The 21,105-nt window shown below is 39.0% G+C and overlaps 1 protein-coding gene across 1 annotated transcript; it reads left to right on the forward strand.

Annotated features, from left to right (window-relative positions):
* Positions 1 to 19,655: 19,655 nt before the first annotated feature.
* On the forward strand, positions 19,656 to 20,300 carry LOC149937590 (uncharacterized). The gene has a single exon (XM_090153851.1). The coding sequence runs from the start codon at positions 19,656 to 19,658 to the stop codon at positions 20,298 to 20,300; it is 645 nt and encodes a 214-aa protein (XP_090009977.1).
* The last annotated feature ends 805 nt before the right edge of the window (positions 20,301 to 21,105 follow it).

Genomic DNA, 21,105 nt, shown 5'->3' on the forward strand with positions numbered 1-21,105 from the left:
TAGACGAGTACCGTTATCATCATTATGGTAGAAACAATTTCGAACAGTTTTCATAAGGTGAGGTGGGTCTGATATGTAGAAAATGTCACGGGGGTCTTTCCTTGGAGCGTAAGGGTTTCTAGATTTATGAGCGACAACTTTCTTGATTTCCATATCCGTACTCATCCTTATAAATTTTTGGTTTATGGCCGATTTATCACAAACAATTGTTAATATTTTAAATCCACTGTTTTCGCAAATTTCGATGGCTTCCTACATAATCGAATATAACTTCTCGGCTATCATTTCGTGGCAATGAAAGTACGCCAAAATATATTTAAAATTTGTAAGGCCACGTACCATTATGGTCATAACGTGAGAAGCCACAGGTAAATCGGGCTGATGGCTCACCTGTTTTCTTTAATTCTTCTGATTTTAGCTTTTCACTTGCTTCGTTTAAGTGAGTAAATCCAACAATTTCCCCAGTGACTAGATCCTCTTTTATTTTCATTTCATCCGCTATCAGAGGAAAAAAAATTTGATGTTCTTCAACAGCTTTTATATCTATTTTTTGTTTCATTTCTTCAATTGCTTCGTTATTAAATCCACTCTTAGAAGATATCATGGAAGTATGTGTGTGCAAGGTTCTCCGGGCATGGAAGCGTTATTACTTCTCTGAAAGCTTCGTACGCTGCTGTTGATTTGGTTTTGACATTTTTTTCCATTAATTGCATCTGCTGCTTCATTAGAATTTTTAAAAAGTTTATCTTGCTGCAGAAAGGGTCATCGTCCCTGATTCCTAAAAATGCATCACCTAATGTGTCAACTTCTTGTTTTCGCATCAGCTTTTCAACTTTCCTCTGGAGTTTATTAATTCTTTTTTTAGAGGGATTTTTTCATTTCTAATTTTCCTCAGCTTTTCTAGAGTGTTTTAAAATCGGAGCCTCACCAGACGGTTTAATTTACGACAAGGAAACTGATTCGTTTAGTCTCATTGAGATAAAAACTTAAGCGAATGCTAAAGAACAAGACCTAAAATGAAATGTGTTTAAAAAAAGAATCATCGGGACAAATATCGCTAAGACGTACCCACAATTACTATTATCAGGTGCAAGGTCAATTGGGTATTACAGGTGTGCCCTGGTGCGATTTTGTCGTAGACAAAGGAGTAGATTATTTTTGTGAAATAATTAATTTTGACCCGGATTTTTTTTAAACAATTTTACAAAAATTGGAAGATTTTTATTTTAATCATTTTAATTTTTAATCCAAACTAAATTAGTAATAAAATTATTTTTCATATTTCAATGAAATTTCTCAAAGAACAAGTTCCTAGCCTAATTTAAACTGGTTCATGTGATACTTAAAGGCCGACTACATAAATCTTCGGTTTACTCTGTCTTTCACTGGAAGTAGGCTGACTGCATGGCACACGTGTATTACAGTAAGCCTACTTCCAGTGAAAGACAGAGTAAACCGAAGATTTATGTAGTCGGCCTTTAAGTGCAAATAAATCTTTAGTACAAATGTTAATCTGATATTTAAGTGAAAATACTACTTTTATGAAAAACTTGTGACGAGCGAATTGTGATGTGATATTTAAAATATAACTTGAATGAAAAACTTGTGATTTTTACGAAAAAATTCATTATAAGTACAAAATATTGTTAAATAAAATTTTTCTGGCTTTCTTGTACATACAAATTAAAACTAGTTAAAAATTATTTCACCACTATCGTACAATTAAAATTCGTTTATTTACAACACTACCGCTTTAGTTTTTTTTAGACGTCTCAAAACCGCTAAAGTGTAGCCAATAATCGACTTTTAATTGTATGATAGTGGTGAAATTATTTTGAACAGGTTAGTTACAAAATACTATGACATTTTAGTTAAAATAAAACTTAAGTGCAAATATTTATTTTATCCATTCGATTTATTTCTATCTAATAATGGCTCATTAGAAAAGTTGACTAAGTAACAGCAAATGAACCAAATTTCCTCCAAGCTTCCATGCATTGAATTAGGAAATGTGTATTTTAAAATGCGATAACTTCTAAGTTCTTTAATTACACGTTCGACGTGTATTCGCACTGCCGCAATCTCTCTTGTGCTTTTTTCTTCTTCTAAGGAAAGTTGTTCTTTTCCATTGAGAAAAGGTGGCATGTTTAACGAAACTCCCTTTTCCACTATTATATCCTGGATCAAAAAAACCTCGATCTGCCATGGCACTGTCACCGTCCCCGAGTAAATTTCATAACCCACTCTTAGCGGTTAGTTCAACATCAGATTATCTACCAGGAGCTAATGGAGTGATAAATGAAATAAACCCATTCGGAGTTTTTCCAATTAATCCTTTTGCTGTGTTGTGATGCTTGTAATTTAAGTAGGTATCACATTGTGTGTTATAATCTGAAGGAGTTTCAATAAAGAACTCTGTGCAATCGATCACCGTCCTAGTTGAAGGAAATTTATCTTTAAAATTATTGTGGCATATGTGTATTAATTACATTCCTTGAAGGCCAAATTGCGATTTTAGTTAATTTCCTATGAAACAAATCCAACCAAGTTGTGAAGTAATTGCTGACAGTTTTCGTTGATATTTGGAAACGATTTGCTAGATCTTTATCAACAATCCAACACGTAACTTACTCAAAGTTAAAAGTAATTGTTCCTTAAATGGTAGCGCCATTGGCCGACCTCTCTTTCTCGTATTCTCTTATAACCTTGGTCTTTCTTATAAAGTGACAAACTGGATAAATCTGACTCCACATATCAAAATTATCTGTCGTAAGCTTGATATGTAGGAAAACCGGTGTAAAATTTAAGCTTGTCTCCACATTTTGCAATAGTTTCTTCGCACTCTCTTTATCTTTCTGTTGTAGTAGTTCTTGTAGCTGTTTCACTTCTTCCTTTAACTTTTGATTTTCTATTTCCAAGACTGTAGCGTGGCTCCTCATTTCCTTTACTTCATCTTTCATTCTGTGCACGTTTCCTCCGGGTTCTTCCTTAGAGGAATGCTTATTCACATTGTTAATAATTGTATATAATTCACGTAAATAATTTAATAATAAAAATACTTTAGTGATCTCTTCTTTTTGCTTGGATAATATCAACTTGTTTTGCAAGTCTCTAATTATGTCCTTGACATTAGAGAAATATGTATGATCTATGTAAAAATACAGTTTTAATATTTCACGCCAATTAATTCAATTTTAAAGATTCTCTTACCAAAATCAACGTGAGTTGATATTTTTGTTAAAGGAAGGCCTGGGTTACAATTTATTGAACAGCTTTCTTCAACATCTAAAGATATCTCAATTTCCGATCCAATACTTAATAGCATACCAGATTTGTCATCTTCGAGTACAACAGTGCTTGATATAAAAACACTTTGCGAAAGTACGTGACCTGATATGTAAATTGGAACCTTTTGCAATAAGCTTTTTTACATTTGCTTGAAAATGAAGTCCACATGTTAAACAAGAGTTTTTTGGGTACCATTTCCTTCTTTGTCTTGGGCTAGTTTCAACTTCATTATAACTAAGCTGAACTCTAGCTACCCATTCATTTTTAAGACTTGGCTCTTTTGGGAACTTATAGAAGCTTATTTTGTTGATAACTAAATCTCTGTGAGTTTGGAATAACTTAAACAGTTGTTTACACAACATAATAATAATAAATAATAATCAGCTAGGCTAATACCCAAGGCACCACCTTAGGCCTAAGTCATCATGCGACTTTTGAAGCCCTTAATTCAGGTGGCCGGGTTACAATGCGTAGGAGGGTGGTGGCAAGCCCTGCATGCCACGAGATCGAGCCAACAGCTCCCTACACTAACTATTACCGTTAACCTAGACAAGTTTTTATGGAAGGGGAAACCGAAGAACTCGGGGGAAAACCCCTTAAACCAGTGGGGAGAGAACTTGCAAACTCAACGCAGAAGGAGTTGTTCCGAGTTTTCACCCAGTGCCACAAGCTGGGATCGAACCCGGCTCCTCTTGCTGCGAGGCGAAAGTGCTAACCACTCCGCCACCCCACATTTAGCTCCAAGCTTAACACTCATTTCAAAATAATAACTGTACTAGTTTACAAAATGTTCCGAACTTTGTTTAATCTTAGAGCATAGAAAGGAAATGAAGCAGACGAAAGAAAAACATAAATATCCAGAATTGGTTCCTAAAAACGATGTAGATGGCAGCAGCACCAGTGGCGGACTGGGTCCAATATTTTGGGCTGCCAGATGACAATGTTTTTAATGTTTTTGAGATAATTCCGCGTAAGTACGTTTTTGATCTCTTTAAAGTCGGTATGGACCACTTTCCACCATAAGCACAAAACGAAAATGTATCAACTCAATATTAATACTTTACTTCCTTAAATACGAATAATGGATCTCTCTCGCGAAAAATATTTCGAACATTTACTTTCGTTGATAATATTTCGAGTCACAATCTTTTTTACAATATTTTTAGACTATTTAAAATGATGGCAAATTTTTCAGAATATCGCAAATAATTTAAAATATGGCAAATATTTCATAATATTTGAGAAATGTATTATAAATATTTTAGAAATTTATGAGAAATATTTGAGAAACGTATTATAAATATTGGAAATATTTGAGAAATATATTTTAGAAATTTACGAGAAATATTTGTGAAATGTATTATAAATATTGGAAATATTTCAGCATTTTTTAGAAATTACTAGTGAACAAGGCTTTACGCAAAGGAAAAGTAAAGAAACCAACTTTGTATCTTTTTAAATGATTTAGCTCCGAAAATTGAGAATAAACAACAGATGGTCGTAATTTTTTTAGATCTAGCCAAGGATATTGATAGGGTATCCCATGATTTCTCCCGAAAAAGCTCGAAAGATATGACCTCCAAGGCTTCTTTCTTGACTGGGTTTATGACTAAATTGGGCGAAAAGGTAGAGAAGTTCTATATACAACATCAATACATGTATACAAAATGCTTTTTTGGTCTTTATAACGATTACGCGGTTGAATATTTTGTCGAGATCAAGCCGTAACCATTCAATGTGGTGTCGATCAGTGCTGGATAATTTACTTATTTTACCTTGTCTGGAATGGATAGGCGTGCATTACAAACTCCTCTAGTTCTTCCTGGTTGGATACTTTCATATACTATTCCTTGATCTAGAGTTTCGGATTGTTCACTCTACCCTAAAGGTATCTCCACCCTTGCTAACAAAGTATTTCTGTCTTTTCTGGAAGACCTCCTTTTCACCTATATCGTCTGAACTTTGCCTTAATGATTGCTTCTACTCCGAAACCTCTTCTATGTCTGGTAACTCTTGCTTCTTGCTCAGTGTCGTTCTACTTTTCGTAAATCTGTCATGGCTTTATTTAACCCTCCGTATAATAAATATTTTTCATTATTTGTTATTTACTCCTGTATTGTATAAATTGTACCGATGTATATACAAAAGCCACTGGCTAAATGTGCAGCTTATTATATAAATTAATAAATTGAGGTGGCGTTGCGTATCTTTCTTAATTTTCAAAAGTTTCTATATTCTGAGGGACCACTTGTGGATTGGATATACGATCAACCGCTACTTTGAATCCGTTGTCGTACCACTTCGTTTCACTGCCGTTACCGCCTCTTTTTAATCTACCAGGTGGTTTTTACTCTGGTATCTGTCCTTTTTCTTGCAGCTGATTTTGAACCTGTATAATCTACTCTTAACTGTTCACGCGATCTTCGGAAAACTTACCCATTTTTTGTTTCGATCATTTAAGAATGTGGTTCTCTAGGCCTTGCGAAAAACGTTGCTTGATTCCAAGTTGTTGATCCTGTGATGTACCAAACAGGCGTAATAAGCTCTAGAACCAAGGGTTTTCACCATTTCTGTTGTTCGATCATTTTAGCGAATTAAATATTGCTGTCGTAGGGTAGTTTAGGTCGTCAATGGGTGTTGCCCTATACTCCATCTGGTTTTGCTTTTTAGCCCAAATTTTTTATTGTTTGTATTGTTCGCTAGGCAAATCCCTTCGGTTTGGGATGATGGGGACAAGCAGCCACGTGGGTTACGCCCCACTGGTGTAGGAATTACTGAAAGGCGTGGGAGTTGTATGGTGGTCCGTTGTCTGATATCAGCGTTTGGGGTGAGCCATAGCGAGATAAATGCGGGTTCAAAAATTTGGTTATAGCCAAGGCACTTGTGGATGATAGTTCTGTCGCCTCCACGAATTTTGAGAAATAATCGATCAATATTATTACGTTCATATTGTCTAGATGGAATAAATCAGAGCCTACCATTTCCCAAGGCCGAGATGGTACTGGGAGTGGATTAAGGGGTGGATCGTTATTGGCACTATTTCATGATCTACTAGTCGTACATTGTCTTATGTAATCCGTTCTTATGTAATCTTTGATCATTCCTGGCCAATAGACTTGCTGAATAGCTTTAGCTATACACTCAACTATTCCTTGGTGTGCTGCGTGAATTTTGCTAAGTGCTTGTTGTTTCAAATTGGCCGGGACAAACAAGCAATCTCCTCGATATATAATTCCTATCTCGCTATATAGCTCCTCCTTAATGTACCCAAAGGATATTTGTATGGCATTTCTTGCGGGAACTAGGAAAGCCTTCGCTTATGTATTTCACCAAAATTTGACTTGTACGATCCTTATCTAAAGCATCACACATCTCCCTTATTTTGTACTCCGGAGAAACTGAGAGTGAATGAACAACCACAAAGAGCCCTTCTAATTCCGGAGTGTTTATATGCTTGTTTTTAATCGCGGCCCTTGATAAAATATCAGTCACATAGAGCTTAGATTCCGGTACATATACTACATTGATCCGGTACCTTAAAAGACGCAATACATTTCTTTTTAGCCGAGGGGATCGAAGATGCATTGGTTTTTGGACTATTGAAATCAGTTTTTGGTGGTCTGTCTCGAATGTGCAAGTCGTACCCGTCACATAATAATGAAATCGTTCACAATCATAAACTATGCTGATAAGTTATCTTTCAATCGGATCGTAGTTCTGTTGAGCCTCTGTGAAATAGGTTGAAGTGTACTCCACTGGTCGTTGGCTTTGCACTAATACCGCACCTACTCCCAATCGGCTACTGTCCACGGATATAGTGCAGGGCAGTTGCGGATTGTAAAGGGCCAATACTGAAGAACGCTAGATTAAGTCCTAAATCTGTATAAAATCATCCTCATGATTGCCATTGCATAGGAAAAACGATTATTTTCCCAATGAGGCCCTTAATTGTGCGGATAGTGTTGAGAATTGCGGTAAAAACTTCGCCACGAACTTGGCCATTCCCAGAAATCTTTGAATCATTGGTTTGTCCACGGGTGACGGCCTTTCTGATATCGATTTCACCTTCTCCGGTGAATGAATGGCTTTAGAAGTCGCTTGATGACTCTTTTTTTAATCTAATTTTCAAAGCTTTCGCACTAAATATTTGTCTAAAATATTTGATCGTCTGCTGCGCTAACTGCAGCTTCTTTGTGGTAAAATTCAGGTCGTTTTGCCAAAGAGTATAAAAACTACGTAACCTAGAGATATATTGACGGTCGAAAGCAGTAAAGGAAGTTGTAGCAACCGGGGGGGAAGTCACTCAGTGAATTTGCACTTCAAATTTCGGTACCGCAGCGCTACTATGGCAGTTTTAAGTGGCAATCATTTTGATTTAGTTCAACATTCTTGAAAATTCCTTAAGGAATTGGTTACCTTTAGGACTTGGCAACGTTAGAGAACAAACGCCTTATTCTTCACTTTTTGAAAATAAACACCGAAACAACGAATCCACAAATTCTAACTAAAAAAATCACGAAACAGTAACCAATTACTGTTACTTTTTTGAATTGACAGATATTAGACAATTAAATATCCAAAATGCCAAATTTAGCACCTCCGCAACACCGTAACTGCCCTTTTTCTCCGGTTTTATTATTTATTGTACTAAATAGTGCCGTAGTGGCGCTGCGGTACCGAAATTTGAAGTGCAAATTCCCTGAGTGCCTTCCCCCCGGTTGCTACAACTTTCTTTACTGCTTTCGACCGTCATTATATCTCTAGGTTACTCTTTGGTTTTGCCGTGCTATTTCCAAGATGGTTACCAAAATCTGCTTATGCCTTAACTCCAGAGTAAGAAGTCATCTTTCGGAGGGAATATGGAATGTGTAATCCGTTGGAAAATTGATAATGACACACATACTCCTAGTGCCAATTGTATTAACCCGAAACGTTCCTATGGCGTGGCAAATGTACAAAGTCGTGAGCTTTCACCATCCAAAAGGCACTCTGGGCGTATAAAGCAGTAAACACATCCAGGTCGTGAAGCCTTGAAAAAATTTCCTGCGAAGTGGGTGATGGATCTGTTTGAATCAACTTATTTAGCTTCCGGGGATCCAACACCACTCGTAAAGATCCACCCGGGTTTGTTACCAATAACATGGTGTGTACGCAATCTGTCGGTTCGGTAACTTTCACCTCGCAGCAAGAGGAGCCTGGTTCGATCCCAGCTGGTGGCACTGGGTGAAAATACGGAACAACTCCTTCGTTGAGTTTGCAAGATCTCTCTCCACTGGTTTAAGGGGTTTTCTCTCGAGCTCTTTAGTTTGAGGTTGGCGGTAATAGTGAGTGTAGGGAGCTGTTGGCTCACGTGGCATGAAGGGCTTCCCACCACTCTCCTACGCCTTTTACCCGACCACCTTAATTAATAGCTGTTAGAGTAGCTTGATGACTTAGGCCTAAGGTGGTGCCTTGGGTATTAGCCTAGCTGATTATAATGATGATCTGTGGCATTTGTACTATGATATCAACCTCCTGTTGTGGCCATTTATGTCGAGTTATTAACTTTAACTCCACCAAAGCCTTGACCCCAAGTATGGGAACGGCGTCTCCCGGTTTGATGTAAAACAGTTGCCTCGTCGAGGTTACCCAGTGCCGTAACCAGCCTTAAAATTTGAGTAGGGCACTGTTTTCAGTGGCGTAGTATGAGCGAGCGAGGCGCTCCGCAATGCATATTTTTAAATAGACCTTTCCTAATGTTCGTTACGGGGAAGGAAAACTGTTTTTGCAGGGATATTTTAGATCAACGTTATACATGTATATATTATTTACAAAACAGGGCGGATTAAAATTAATCCCAGTAATTTTAATAAATTTGTTTTATCAAATGTTTAAAGTATAAAATATTTCGTTTACTTAACTAGTCATAATAGGAGGGGATTTAAATATTTAAAATAACGAAAAAATTTACATGGTTTCGATGATGTTTAACAATTACGTTTATAGTCTTGTGAACTAAGGCTTAATATTTCATTGACAGCCACAGTAGTGTATCGGGTTAAGATTAATTGTTGTTTATCATAAAATATTAGCTAATAAATATATTAACAATACTTTCACAGAGTTGATATAAGTATTGCAATAATAATTCATTCAATTAGTATCAAAAATAAATTAAAATCAGTTTGAATTCCGAAGTCACTAAGCCTAACCCGAGCTCCGCGTAAAATGTTTGGGGAAATTTTTACCGGAAAATGCAAAAAGAACAGCCAACTTTTTGTTTGGTTTGAGCGAAATTGGTGGTGGGTGACGTAGAAAAAACAGTGAAAGCACGTAGAAAAAATTGATGGAAAGGCCTATTGATGAAAATTATAATGTTTTAACTGTCATCCAATGTGCGATGGGCAGTCAATCAGAGATTGTAACCAAAGCTGAACGGGCTCGTCTCACACTAAGAGCCCGAGCTCGATTTGAGACTGAGCCCAAGAAGAGACCAAAACGTTTTGTTCATTTAATGTGAGACCGAGATGAGACCATTTAATATAGCGTATTTTTGTGATATCGAGATGAGACCATTCAAATATAGTAAATTGCTGTGAGCCTGAGCAGAGTAATATTATGAAGTCCAACTGATACCATATTTTTGTAACGAGCCCGATATGAGACCTTCTAATTTTTAAGAGACGCTTATGTGGCCGTTTTTCCACGATTATGTTTCCCTTGGCCACTAGGGAGTGCTGCGGCGCATAGCAACACGTGCCGTAACCGTACCACTTTTGTTCTCTCCGATACGACCAACTTTGATTACGTGCTGTTTGCGCTATAGTTTGGCGTGACATTGTATAGCTAAAGCTCGAACAGCGCGTGAGCACAGTTGGCCGTGTGAAGAGAGCTCTGGCCTACAGGGTTAATTCGGAGTTTACGTAAAAGACGCTTCAATAAATCATCCTCCCAGGAAATCACCTAGAAGGAATATTTCGGAATATTTCTGAGAGCCAGGACCTGCAAGTCACTGTTTATATAGTGCTTGTTAAAAAAAAATTACACTTTTTACCTTTACAAGCCACAAGCGTTCCCCATGGCGTTATATTTTAACCCGTTAGCTTTCTCGACTTAATAAGGCTTGGCAAAAACACGACGTTCTGTTTACAGGTGAAAACTTTCCATTATTTCCACAAGAACTATATAAACAAAAAACTTGCGGGTCCTAGCTCTCGGAAATATATCTTCTTGGCGATTTCCTAGGAGGATGATTTATTTAAGCGCCTATTGGCTATTTCGGATAACGTGACTTAGCCCAGTCGTTTTCCGATTGGTCCAAAGTAGTATACCTTCTGGTATTTTCGAAGATTGTTGTAGTGAAAAGAGTACCAAGCCTGGTCGCCCGGCGGTTTCGTTTGACTTCCTATTTTTCATATTGATAAATAAATCATAAGAATTAAAAGAGATATTAAGAGACTGGAATGAGAACCGCGAGTTATGCAAATTCTTATTAACTTGACTGATACGAGCCCTTGTTAGTAACAGAAATAAGTATGAGCCCGATACAAAGCACTAATATTTATGGAGAGGAATGAGTTCGAGACGAGCTCTTGTGTTTGGGAAAAAATAATATGAAACCGAGACGAGCTCTCGTGTTTTAAAAAATTCAAGAGTTCGAAACGAGCTCTCGTAGTTAGGAAAAAAAACCATGATCCCGAGACGAGCTCTCGTAGTTAGGAAAAAAAAACTATGAGCCCGAAACGAGCTCTCGTAGTTAGGAAAAAAAAACTATGATCCCGAGACGAGCTCTCGTAGTTAGGAAAAAAAAACTATGATCCCGAGACGAGCTCTCGTAGTTAGGAAAAAAAAACTATGATCCCGAGACGAGCTCTCGTAGTTAGGAAAAAAAAACTATGATCCCGAGACGAGCTCTCGTAGTTAGGAAAAAAAAACTATGATCCCGAGACGAGCTCTCGTAGTTAGGAAAAAAAAACTATGATCCCGAGACGAGCTCTCGTAGTTAGGAAAAAAAAACTATGAGCCCGAAACGAGCTCTCGTAGTTAGGAAAAAAAAACTATGAGCCCGAAACGAGCTCTCGTAGTTAGGAAAAAAAAAACTATGAGCCCGAAACGAGCTCTCGTAGTTAGGAAAAAAAACTATGATCCCGAGACGAGCTCTCGTAGTTAGGGAAAAAAACTATGAGCCCGAAACGAGTTCTCGTAGTTAGGAAAAAAACTATGATCCCGAGACGAGCTCTCGTAGTTAGGGAAAAAAACTATGAGCCCGAAACGAGTTCTCGTAGTTAGGAAAAAAACTATGAGCCCGAGACGAGCTCTTGTAGTTAGGTAAATATCTATGGGCCCGAGACGAGCTCTCGTATTTCGGAAAACAAACTTATGAGCCCAAGACGAGCTCTCGTGTTTTTGGGGAAATTCTTATGAGACCGAGACGAGACTAAGGCCAAACAAAACGTTTGGTGACACTGAGCGCGAGACCAAGTCTTGGTGTGCAGCTATGCCTGTAACGAGTGACGGGCGCCCCGTTTGTATTAGATTTACTGCAAGTTCATAATCTTAACTTTTCGAGTGGGGTAGGTACACACCGTTTAACTCACACGATAGAAATATCTTTGTATATCAGGTGTAATGACGAAGAGAGATATATAGACTATGGAAAATTTTAGTTTATATTTTTTTATAATTTTATTTGTTTATATTAATAATTATAATAATAAATAAAAGAAAAAAAGAAAAAGAAAAATGCGTACAACTGAAAAACTTTAATGATCTCCAAAATATCTGGGTAGGGCACTTTCCTCAGATTTCAATTACATCTCAAAATTCTAGGTAGGGCACTTCAAATTCCAGGTAGGGCACGGCCCGTGTGGCGCCCCCCCTGGTTACGGCCCTGAGGTTACCACTGAAGTGCCCGACAGGTCGACTACCCCGATGACGTCTATTCCATGTCCGGAATAAGCCCGTACCAAATATGGAGCTTTGTGGATGGGGTGCTCCACTGTTAGCTTTTGAAAGATGCGAATAATTGTAATATTAACTTTCTGTATCTATTTTCATTCTGACCGGGAAATAACTAAAAATATATTATCAAACCATAAATCCTTATCCTGTTCTATTGGCCGGCTGGTCGCTTTATAAAAAAAATTCAACTCGAATAAAGGCCGAAAATCCACTCTGCCTCGTCGGTTCCCCATGTGACTGGATAAGAAATTAACAGAGCGAGAAGAATTCAATTCTGCACGGTCAACAAACGGCTTGCTCCAACGTTAAATCTTTCTGAACAAAAATGTTTTGTCGCAAATCATCATCGGCAGTGCCACTGACTGACTATCTGAATACATATCATCGATGATGAGAGGTCACCTCATTCGCTATTTTTGGCTTTAGTTTTTGTGAGCGTTGGTGCATGTTTAGAAATTGGTAGCGGCATGCAAAAAAATTCGTATATGGAGCATAATATCTATCAAACTCACTGTATATATGCTCCAAAGTTAATTGTTCGTCTTCTGCCAAAGGAATTGCGAAAGTGTTGTAAATCCGCTGTCCCACCTCGTGGCTCCTCGCCAATCATATGCAAGAAAAATGCGATCTGGCGTGCCTGGGTTTCTATAGCCAAGCTGGACGCTGTGGCATACACTTTATAAGCCGCCTTTTATTGGGCGCAGGATGCTGCAGGGTATTCCTTTCACGGTTCAAAAGGGCCTTTTATGGTAATCGAAGTCGCCATACTCCATAGCGCCGTCTGCCAAGGCTTAAGGGATCAGCAGATTTTGGCTTCGTTGCGCCGTAAAATTAATCACTCACTTATAGTATAAATCTGGTTTTAACAAACGGTCAGCAGATCCATAACTTCTGAAACCATATTGTGTATTGTTTTGGAATGAATATGAATAGATAGATATTACAAGTTTATTTAGTAAGTTCTCCATACGAGTTGGTATGCTCGAGTGGCCAATGCCGGGGCGAGTAGGGGAGGAGTCGGTACAAGGCGGAAATATGAAACACTGCTACTATTGCGCCCTCCACCCGAGATATCCAAAACTAGAAACACAATTAATCAATATGCACTAAACATAGATGATCAATATTCAACAGTATGCACACCGGTTTCTCGACCCCTTAAGTGCAAGAAATTATTCACTTTAAAGTGCTGGAATTCTTCCTGATCAAGGCAGTCATATTATTTAGAGAAGTCCCTCAAAATCGTGATACCAGATAAGATCCATGATTTTAGGATAGGAACGAGAGTTGCCGCGTCTCTTTTGTCAACAGGAACCATGAAAACTTTTATGTTTTCTCTCTCAATTTTTCCTAAAATCCACTTTCCTTCCATTCGTTTACCACGGTAGTATTTTCGTTTCCCAAACTTGGATTCATCCACTTCCACAGTTTTCCGGGTTCACCAATACTTTGGCTCTTGGTAATAACGGCGTTGTATGCCACTTCCCGGCAAAACATTCGCCAATCAACCAAATAATTGCGCTGAAATATTGAATACGTAGTAATCAACTACCAAATGCATTTCGCGAAATAAAAGCTTGGCTCGTGAAAAATATGAATTGTCTCTGACAGACTTGGACGTATTGCAGACCCTAGCTTTCTGCTTCTTAGCGATCCTTTTCTTTTGGCAACGCAAAACGAAACTGTCAATAGAATAATCACGGTCCGAAATAGAGATGAGCGGGCCGCCCGAAATCTGTCAAAGCCCGCGGGTCGAATAAGGTCGACCCGTTGCTTATGCAGGCGGATATTTAAAAAACCTTGCGTTTTGAAAAAAACGGGCGGGCGGACTCCCTATCAGACAAAATAAAAGCGGGCACGGGCAGGTTCACTGATTCATTGAAACAAGCGTATGTCAGCTAGGCTAGGCTAATACCCAAGGCACCACCTTAGGCCTAAGTCGTCAAGCGACTTTTGAAGCCATTAATTCAGGTGGCCGAGTTACAATTCGTATTAGGGTGGTGGCCAGCCCTGCATGCCACGCTTTCGAGCCAACAGCTCCCTACACTAACTATTACCGTTAACCTCAACAAGTTTTTAAACCAGTGGGGAGAGAACTTGCAAACTCAACGCAGAAGGAGTTGTTCCGAGTTTTCACCCAGTGCCACAAGCTGGGATCGAACCCGACTCCTGTTGCTGCGAGGCGAAAGTGCTAATCACTCCGCCACACCACCAGATGGCATACGGTGTTACGCCCGCGGGATATTTCAGGCGTGGGACCAAATATACTCGTCTGGCTTGGCGCAATTTTAGAAATATCCTTTATTAGACGATATACTTTAACGTTGATGTTCCGTCATCTACAGTTGAGAAAAATATAGTAATAGGAAAGGCAGACGCAGTGCGCTACCTTAGAGCAAGACCCAAGCGAATCTAAATACCTTTATTTGACAGAAACGAGTTTTAAAATTTAAATCTTGAATAATAACAATGATAATCTTATAATGGATGGGTACAAAAAGATGGTTTAAATTGATATTAAAAGTGACGTATTGAGTCATTCTTATGTAAACTAATTTGAGGATTCTTATTTCGAAATACTTTCAAAAGTAACGTATCTCGACATGCTTGATTCTTGCTATCAGGTAGCGAGCGCCGCGTAGACGGCAATCTCGACTTACGCCATGCATTGTCATACTTCCTTTGGTATCCCACTGATGGGCGTAGTATTAATACATCTCTTAACCCCGATTAGTCTCTTGCGAACTTTATTGTCAATCTGAACCCACTAGCCTCGTGAGTTCAATTGTTAGAGTGAATGGTATATTCATGTCATAACCGACCAAAAGTAATTGTAACGGTGACGACCATATTGTAGCGCGTATTGAACCCAGTTTGACATATAATAAGGACGTTTCATTAACTTTGTTAATGACCGATAGGTTTTTGAGCAAAAAAATGGGCAAAACTCGGACCACATAGGTCTTCGAGTCAAAAATACTGTTGGAATTTCTGGCTATTTTAAGTTTTTTTTATATATTTTTGACTCCAATTAAGGTCTATGTCGTCGGAGTTTCGCGCATTTATTTTTAGCACGAAGACCTATTGGTTCCGAGGGGTAAGACACTCTGCGAACTCGGTGTACACTGCCGTACCTTTGACAGTGCTAAATGGAACTCTCAAGTTCTTGAAAATATGTTAAAATTAAATAATGGTAGGATGAAACTAAAAATTACATATTTATTTCATTTAAAATGGCTGGGTGCGCCAGTCTGAAGCTGTGTCCACTAGCGGCGAAATTGGGACTTCGAAATTTTGAAAAACTAGTGCTTGGCAGATCCAGCTCCTAAAATATTCGGACAAGGAGCCAAAATCGACTTTCGTACCAGTTTACAACCGTATACGCATTTAGGAGGGCTTCGTTGCAAACCTGCACCTCGATTTATCTGCAATATTACCTGTTCAAATTTTATACTTGTCTTACCATTATCTTGTAAGATCACGGGCTTTGCAAATTATAGTTGTGTATTGTGCGCTTTTGTAACAGGACTGGGGCTTCAGTACTTCGATTTCACTATAAAGATGTTCGGTAATAGTATTTTAGTATCACGGTTTTTGGTAATGCGTAATTTACTATCGCGAGCCTCACTAATATGTATTTTATTATCGCGGGCTTCAGCAATAGGATTTTATTATCGCGGATACAAACCATGCTGCATTACGAAACACAGGCGTCAGCCCTCAATTTTTTAATTTGATTTGATATACAAAGTTATACATGTATGACCTTACAACCGCCTGCACTTAAAAAAATTCACCATAATAAGCCCGTTGTTTCCCTTAAAAAACATTTCAAACACAATAACGCCAATCTGCAAAATGTATTCTTACGGGCGCCATTGGGGGCCTGCATTTGATAAAACACTTTCCTTTCGAGAGGAAGCCCGATATCGTAAACGGGCAAGAGCCCGAAGCCAAATATGACGTGTTTCAGGTTTTTCAAACATCATTAACAGGGATTGTGCCAATAGGGACTCTGCCTGCGGGCGTTGGAGCCCGCTAAAAGTGGTGCGCCCGCTCACCTCTAGTCCGAAAATGTCATTTCCTCACCGAAATTTTCCTAGTTTTGAGAGTTAGATAAGTTTCTTTTCTTTAAGTCATATTCTAACTTCAGCTTTTTTAATAGAACAATAACAATCGTATCGATGGAAGAAGCAGTAATACTCGAATCCGACATGATCTCGCAAATAGCAATAGCACTGCAGTAACAGGCGACTAGATCCGAAATGAAAACGTAAACCCAAACTGAAAGTGAAAGAATACGGTTGTTTTCGGTGGGGCCCCTTTTCGGCCAAAATGAGAGTGAAGGAATGTGTTAGGAGAAAACCCAATTGAAAGTGAAATAACGTGTTTTATTTGTTCCCGTACCCCCTTTCTATCCGGGGGCTATGAACCCTACCGGGCCCCCCATCGTTCTCTTTAATCACCGATAGGTCATCTGAAATCGTAACTAGTAACAAAGTTATAAGTAAAATCGTACCAAGTAACAGAGCTGACGGGACTGGCAGATTTTCCCTGGCTTTGACAGTGCAGAGCGAGCCTACAACGCCTTTAATCATATCTTTTTCACCACGAGTAAACTTAGTAACCTGAGGTGAGCTTTTCAGATTTACCTCCCACGATACAAAACCTCTAGCGAGCTGAACTTTTCAGTCTTTAGTTCTAACTAGAAGCTACCGCTGTAGAGCGAGACCGATGAAATCCCTTTGGGCAGTCGAAGCTGGGCCTTTTATACTTAGGGTGCGGGGAACGAACAGGGCAATTTGGGGAGCCCCGAGCTTGCGGTGTTAGTCCGTCCTATGCTTTTCCCGAGCGCTGTACGTCCGCGAAAAATAAAGCCTCGGCGATACTGAAAAAATGACGCTAGTGAGAAAGGATGGATCCGGTTGTCAGTTCTTGAGAATGCGACGCCGAGCACCCTGAACATCGACAGGAGTGTCGAGACCGGAAGAGTCCTGCAGGTAGCGGGCGATCCAAGTGCATATGTAGACTCCACTGTTGACGCTGTGATGCAGACGTCCTGGTGATGAGAACCTGGTAGAGAATGAGATGTTAAAATCCAAAATGCCCCGAGTAGCAGCCTTAGCGGCGAGATATTGTTTGACGCGGTCGAGGATGTCTGGGGAAGTTGTGGGCGTAGTAGCGTCGAGACGATAAAAACATAGCCGGAAAGGTCGACGAGAATCAGGTCCCAACGGTTGGCACAGTAGTACGGAATGACTGTAAGTGTGTGCCAAATTGCCCATAAGCTCAAGTCTATTGACTATTGCTATATTTGTGTGTCAATAGCCATTGGTCTATCGGCACACAAGGGGCGGAGCTACGAATGTCATTGTAGTGGGGCCGAGACCACGATCACTTTACTTGTCTTTGGCTAGCGAGGTAAGTCGTCACGTTATCGTAATTTTTTGCCATTTCATTACATTAAGAGGACGAAGATTATGGAATATGATGTATTAGTAGGTGTTGGTGATACTTACATTTCTGATAATACTGCCAACTCCAAGGGTGATGAAATGGAGAAAACCACACCAAAGCATACTATTTTCAATGGAGCCCTTTTTGACAGTTGGGAAAAGAAATCATCTGTGATAGATTCTTGGTCTATAGAAAATCAGAGGCGTAGCGAAGGGGGGCCTACGCCCCGGGCGCCGACGTTCAGGAGGCGCCTAAAGTATTAAGTGGATATTGGAACATTGTGAATGTGGCATTTTCTCGCAATTGGTAGTCAGTTTTACGGGCTTTAAAAAATCGTTTTTTACATCTTAAACTACAATACTTGTTCCGGGTTTTCTAGTAAGCCGATTTGAAGAAGGTTGATTTTAATTTGTTAAATATGAGGTAGAGTAGGTTTTCTAGGAAAACATTTTTCAATGTCACGTGATCTTTTTGACAGTTTTATAACGTGTTTAAAGTTAACTTTGTTAGTTCTATATTTTATAACTTGAACACGACGCTCTGTTTTTGCCGAGCTTACTTGACGTATATAATATTTAATATTAAAATTATCCAGCGCCACAAATCAATAGGTAGCTCTGGTGATTTCGCTGAGTTGTTCTTTTTTAGCAGGATAAGTATTAAAAATAGTAAATACTTATTGAAATGCGACCAGGCCCGTAGCCACTGCAGAGGGCATGGCCTCTTCAAAAATAATGGGTGCCCCTTAAAAAATATAAAAGTAAACAAAATCAATAAAATATATCCTATAAACATATTATATTTAGTTAAGTCCATCTGTACGAACTATATTATTTCCTTTCGCGTACCTTGCTTTACTAAACTAGTTACATTACAAAGAACGGACTTATTTCGTTTCGATCTCGTTGGGAATTTAACCAGTACAGTCTGTTACAAAAGTCTTCGATAAAGGGGAGTTTTTGTATTTTTCTTTAATTTTCTCGAAACGTGTAAATGATAGAAAAATTAAACCACAAGCAATTTTTAATATTTTTTTATTTCCTTTCACGTGGAGTTGTCGTATTTTGCAAACGATAATAGTTACGGCGGAAACGCCAGATGTCGTTTTTGACATCTTTTCAAATAATGGAGTAACGCCCCTGAAACCGGCATTTTCGGATTCAGGGTGGTCGATTGATGTATAAAAAGTGTCACTGTCATTGCTCTACCACCAACAATCTTAATTATATTAACATTTTCTCTCGCCATATGACGCCACAGGGGTAACAGTGTATATAATATTTGTGATTTTGGTAACCCTTCAGGTTCATTGTCCCCCGCATACTTACATATTTTAATTTTTCTGTGTGTTATTTACTTTTGTTATTACATTTTCCCCGCACTCTGACTACCGATTCTCAAAACCCCCGAGTCAGACCAATCTGGTCTTGAACATATTGTTTAGTATTACTTTAATCAATTTTAATGAATATTCTTGACCCCTCGTAACGTACCATATACCAAACGTCGTATAATTTTAAGATCTAATACATAAAAATTACCCCCGCGAGTTAGAAATAATTAAAATTAACTTAAACTTAAGAACTTAAATAATTTATGACTGGTACATAGGAATCCCGTATAATTTACATAGCTCATAGGAACTGGTCTAACCTACCCTTAAATATAAAAATTAGGATAATAAATTAAAAATTAAATTCCTGCCTTCAGCAATACTAAAATTAGGGGTCTAGGAAAGTTCGGTGCTGGAAAATTGGCTGCCGGAAAATTTAGTGTTAGGAATACTCGCTGCCGAAATATTAGGGGCAGTTAAAGCGGAAAACTCGGTGCTAAACAAAAATTATCTCAACTTACTTGTTAGTTTTTATCAAATAAAAAAATAATCCAATAGACATAAAAATAAGTCAATAACTATAAAAAATAATTCAATATAAACGTATTACACTGACTGTGAATTTTCAGTTCTTATCATGGCGTTGTATCTTCGTAACGAACGTGGCGGAAAGAAGTTAGTTTACGAAAACCTTGTGTACGTAAAAGAACGAGTTCACGACTCCGGGGCCAGCGATAAAGAACGAATCCTCATATTTGGGGGAGAGACAACTTTAAATGTCCATAAAAACTCAACTCATTGGTTTGGTGACGGTACTTTTAAAGTGTCTCCTCTTTTGTTTTTCCAACTGTATAGTTTACATTGTAAAGTGATCGATTCAGTTGTGGCATGTACTTTTATTGTTATGGTGAACAAGAAGAAAAACACTTATAAACGTGTCTTTTGTGAAATCCGCAACTTAATTCCTTCAGCGACTCCGCAAATAATGATGATGGATTTCGAAATGGCTTCAATTAAAGCGTTTCAAGAAGTTTTCACTGTGACCATCGTCAAAGGCTGTTTCTTCCACCTGAGTCAAAGTGTATACAGGAAAGCGCAAGCGGTAGGACTTCAAGAGAGTTATACCAATGACGTACTTATAGCTGAACAGCTACCGTTAATTCCAGCTTTAGCTATAGTACCGGAAAATCGCATAGAAGAAGTCTTCGACAAGATACAGAGCCCTCACATTATAGAGCTAATTGGCGTATTTTCCTTCTGTCCCCGGCCCATGCTGCAATAAATTCCGAGCCGGTCCGACCCAAACTTATAAGGTCAGGTCCCCTCAACTCACAGCGTTCCCATGGAACTATTATCATGTTAGCGGGCCTTTAGCCCACTATCAGGTAACCCGAATCCAACAAAAAGCGCACATTTTCCAAGGCCAGGTCATAGGTCGAAAGTGTGCCTAGACAACAAAATAAATATAACCTCATGATCCCTGTTAACTTCCTCCCCCACAAACTCTGAGATCCCCACAATCACGCGGAACCAACCCCAAGGAACTTTTCGTAAGTCGGACAACGTCATACGTCCCATGACAGGACACGAGTCCTAGGTGCACCAATGACCCAAATAAAATGGGAGGTCATCAATTACTTTTTATTTCCGATACGCCCCGGAACCCCAAAAGGACAGAATTTTGGATTATCGACAAAACAGAAGAAGTTTGGACTCTCTCGATAGATTAGATGAACTTCCGGAGCCCAAGTCCGGAATGACCGTCTGCCAAATTCATGCGTGGCTTCGCCCATCAGACCCCACAATATCCTAAAGGCCATAACCAATGAAACTAAGTATTCAGATAAGTATTCGCGTATTTTTTCATCATAAGTATTCAGATAGTCAACCAGAGCCGTTTCATGAGCCTCTCGACCGAGTCAATTCACAGCTGACCGCCAATCCCGAGAACAAGTATCCAACGACATGAGATCCGACCCCTCGCCTAGCCAGAAGTTTTAGAAGGAAACCCGAAGTATCTACGCCACTCGCCAGAAATTCGTCGTCGTCAATCGGACTCCCGTACCGTAATCGAGACGAACAGACAG

This window comes from Leiobunum rupestre, chromosome 7 (assembly GCF_980474605.1).
Source record: "Leiobunum rupestre chromosome 7, qqLeiRupe1.1.hap1, whole genome shotgun sequence".
In the NCBI taxonomy this organism is placed as follows: domain Eukaryota; kingdom Metazoa; phylum Arthropoda; class Arachnida; order Opiliones; family Sclerosomatidae; genus Leiobunum; species Leiobunum rupestre.